At 53.1% G+C, this 3,914-nt stretch overlaps 1 protein-coding gene across 1 annotated transcript in view; it reads left to right on the top strand.

Moving 5' to 3' along the window:
- Window positions 1-67: 67 nt before the first annotated feature.
- VSIG2 (V-set and immunoglobulin domain containing 2) overlaps window positions 68-3,914 on the top strand; it is a 6,544-nt gene continuing 2,697 nt past the window's right edge. Inside the window, exons 1-5 of the mRNA XM_010829531.1 lie at window positions 68-324; window positions 669-832; window positions 1,620-1,827; window positions 2,607-2,765; window positions 3,712-3,816. Of these exons, the coding sequence (XP_010827833.1) occupies window positions 261-324; window positions 669-832; window positions 1,620-1,827; window positions 2,607-2,765; window positions 3,712-3,816 (700 nt within the window). The 5' untranslated portion in view covers window positions 68-260. The remainder of the gene's footprint in view (window positions 325-668; window positions 833-1,619; window positions 1,828-2,606; window positions 2,766-3,711; window positions 3,817-3,914) is intronic.

The following is a 3,914-nucleotide window of genomic DNA, read 5'->3' as shown; positions in this document are numbered from 1 at the left end:
AAACCCAGCCCTCCCCACCCCCCACACCTGACAGCTTCAGAAATTGGGGGAAAGGGGACAACAGAAGGGGGTAGGGTGAGAATGAGTCCTGTATTGGGCCTGGAGGAGGGAGGAGCCCTTCCTTACCTCAGGGCCCGGCCTCTCCCCTTGTTTGCTCTGAGATAGCCAGTCTCGCTCGGCCCAGCACCAGCAGGCTGCTTGGTGGGCACTCCCTTCCTTCTCCCAGACCCAGACACTCAGACGGACCAAGAGTTGGCGGGATGATGGCCTGGCTCCCGGGGTGCTTCCTCTGCAGGGTCCTGCTGGTCTGGGTCGGCTTAAGTGGTGAGGAGGGGGCTGGCAGATGGGGATGAGAGCAACCGGACTGGGGAGGGGACATGGAAGGCTGCTGGGAGGGTCGAGGACAGAGGCTGGAGGACAAGTTGGGCCTCTCTCGGTAGGGTTTAACCACCACCCAACTTCTGTTTTTCTTTTCCTGACAAACACACCCCGGGACCTGGCCCAGTCTTGGTCCTTTCACTCACCAACCTGGCGGGTCTGGGCTCCTCCCTCCCGGAAACCTCAGGTTTCGGAAAGGGAGGGATGGAGAGGAGGGAGCTGAGCCCTGGCAGAGGGAGGACACTCAGAGTCATCTGAGCCCTCCCCCCGCCGGCCTCTGGCACCCCCAGCCCCCGGGTTGGCTGTGGAGGTGAAGGTGCCCTCCGAGCCCCTGAGCGCACCGGTGGGCAAGACTGCGGAGCTGACCTGCAGCTACAGCACCTCGGTGGGAGACAACTTTGCCCTGGAGTGGAGCTTTGTGCAGCCTGGGAAGCCTGTCTCCATGTCCCAACCGGTGAGCTGGGGGTGCCTGCGCGAGTGGGGGGCCTTCTTGCCTTTGGTGGACTTGACAAGGAGATGCAGGACCAGGGGACCCACCTAGGACGAGGGCAGGGGGTCAGAGAGAGTGCATTTGGGGATGAAAATACTTGGATGAAAAAAAATCAGTGGACTCTTTCTAGATCTTCTTAGGAACACAGTCTGCATGACCCTGTATCACATACACAGTCCTGCAGTTTGTAACTTCCTCCCCCATAGTTGGACTTCCCTGGTGGCTCAGTGGTAAAGAATCTGCCCCACTAAGGCAGGAGACCGGGGTTTGATCCCTGGGCTGGAAAGATCCCCTGTAGGAGGAAATGGTGCCCACTCCAGTATTCTTGCCTGGGAAATCCCATGGACAGAGGAGCCTGGCGGGCTACAATTCATGGGGTCATAAAGAGTCAGACGGGACTTAGCCACTTCCCTATGTGAGTGCAGCTCCAGTGTCAGTTCATAAACTCACAGAGGCTAAGCTGTTGTGATTAAAAGCAGGATAAAATGCTGCCCCTTCCAGGAATATTTGCTCTCCCTCCCCGCCCCTACCCCTGGATTGAGAGCTTGCGTGGCTGAAAGCAATGAATCCAGTTCATTCAGCACCTGGGAAGGGATGATATTTGGGGACAGATAGACCTTCACGGTTCTGGCTACAGAGTATCAGCTTCCCTGGCTGCTTTAGGGAGGGTCTCTTATACCTGCTTTGAAGGACTGTAGAGTTGACACCAGGTGGCAAAAGGCACATCCGCATGTCTTCTGCTTCTCCCTAGATCCTGTACTTCACCAATGGCCAGCTGTATCCAACTGGTTCTAAGGCAGAGAGGGCCAGCCTGCTTCAGAACCCCCCCACAGGAGGAGTGGCCACCCTGAAACTGACCGATGTCCGCCCCTCAGACACTGGAACCTACCTCTGCCAGATTAACAATCCGCCAGATTTCTACACCAATGGGTTGGGGCTAATCAACCTTACTGTGCTGGGTAAGCCAGGCTAGGGACCCTCCAGCCACCCACATTACCTGAAAGATTGCACTGGCCTGCTAAATCTCCCCTATCCTGCTTTCTAGCCCAAGCACCTAACTGCACTAGAGACCTTGAAGGAAAATACCCTTTCCTAAAGTTGTCTAATCTTACCCCTGCTTCACCCTCCTCCCTCAGTCCCTAGTAAATCTCTCCCACAGATAGGGATCTGAGTCATCCCCCAACAGCTCCATCTTTAGGGGAATCTCCCATTTGCAGATAGATTCTGTTTCTCTCTAGGTTAGCAGCAGAGAAAAGCTATGGCCAATTAAAGGAAGATGGCACTCCATCACTAAGCAATAACTTCCTGTTCAGAGCATCCATCTAACCTCAAACTAGAGTCTGATTGGAGATCAGCAAACAGAAGAAACTATTAAAGGGGCTGGGGATGTTGAGATGGAAAAGAGAAGACTTAGGTGGTGGTGTGTAACAGCTGCAATCAAATATCTGAAGAGCTGTCTTATGGAGGAGAGATTTTTCTTCTTTTTTCTCTGTGGGCCCAGGGGGCAGGAAATGGAACCAATGGGAGGATATCATATTAACACAGATTTGGCTTGACATGAGGAAGAATTTTCTAACAATCAGAATTTCCAATAGTGGAAATTACTTCCTGGAGATGAGGTGGTGTGTGAACAGAGGTGGACCGCTAGGTGGTAGGTAGGAGTATTAAAGCAGGAAACTTAGCACTTCATGGAGGTGGAGCCAGAAGAAAGCTAAGGTACTTCTTATGACTTTTGCAGTGCCCCCCAGTAGACCTGCATGCAGTCAGAGTGGTCAGACCTTCGTGGGGGGCTCTGCTGCGCTCAGATGCAGCTCTTCTATGGGAGCCCCCAAGCCTGTGTACAACTGGATCCGCCTTGGAGCTTCTCCTACACCTTCTCCTGGCAGCATGGTGCAAGGTAAGGGTCCAGGCCACCAAGGAAGATGGGACTCAGAGCCTGGGCAGATCTGGCCTGTAAACTCCACACAGCCACAATAGAAGTTCCATGTCTGGAGGTATGAGATACATGGCTATATCTCCCCTACTTCTTCCTTGGCTGCCTTTACTTTTCCCTCCTGTCATCCTGTACCATCTGCAGCTGTGTGGTCCTGGGAGCATTTATCAAGCTAAACATATTTCTGATATTCTGGAAGACAGTGGAAGGCAGGGGGTATTCTGTGACTCCCACTTGTCTATTCTGGGGCTTGGGGTTCCTTGTAGATATCTTAATGGTCATGAATCATTTCCAAACTTCCTAGAGAGGAAGCCGAGGCAGAGTAGCAAGGACTGGCTTGAATCTCCTTCAGGGGATCACATAGCTGGCTAAGAGCCTTGGCTTCTCAGTCTCCTCATGCTGGCTCCAGTGCCCTGGCTACCCTCCCAAGCCCAGCAAACCACTTTACCAATGCAGAAAGCCCCCAGGTCACCTCCCGATGTGTACGTTTCCTTGTAAAGGGAAGGTAAGCAGCTTAGAAGAACATTTGGGTCAGCTTAGAGCCCACTCCAGAGAACACAATTTCTAGCAATCAAACCCTTTCCACCAACCAAGAACCTGACATCAGCCAGTAGCCAGCCCACCCCAGTTTCACTGCGGTGTCTGAACCCTTCATGTGTGCCGTTTCCCCTTCCCTGAAAAGGCAGCTGTGTAGGGTGGAAAGAGTACAGAAGTTGCAGTGGTTTTGCACTTCCTCTCTGGGTCACCTTGGACAATTACTTTCCTTCTCTGAGCCAGTGTGCCCACTTATAGAACGAGGTTAGTTCCTTCCTGATGGGATTGTGGTAAGGATGAAGTGAGATACAGTTTTGTCATAGTGTAGCTCACTGTGAGTCGAATGAGTGATGGACACTTCTTCCTTATTCTCTAGATGAGGTGTCTGGCCAGCTCATTCTCACCAATCTCTCCCTGGCTTCCTCGGGCACCTACCGCTGTGTGGCCACCAACCAGATGGGCAGTGCGTCCTGTGAGCTGAGCTGACCCTCTCTGTGACTGGTAGGGGATGCTGGGTAAAGGCTGGGTTGGTCTGCCTGGGTACGGGGTCAGTGTGAAGCCATCTGGGGCATCAAGGAA

This window comes from Bison bison, unplaced genomic scaffold (genome assembly GCF_000754665.1).
Source record: "Bison bison bison isolate TAMUID 2011002044 unplaced genomic scaffold, Bison_UMD1.0 scf7180017864506, whole genome shotgun sequence".
In the NCBI taxonomy this organism is placed as follows: domain Eukaryota; kingdom Metazoa; phylum Chordata; class Mammalia; order Artiodactyla; family Bovidae; genus Bison; species Bison bison.
This window is presented reverse-complemented; position numbering and strand designations above follow the sequence as displayed.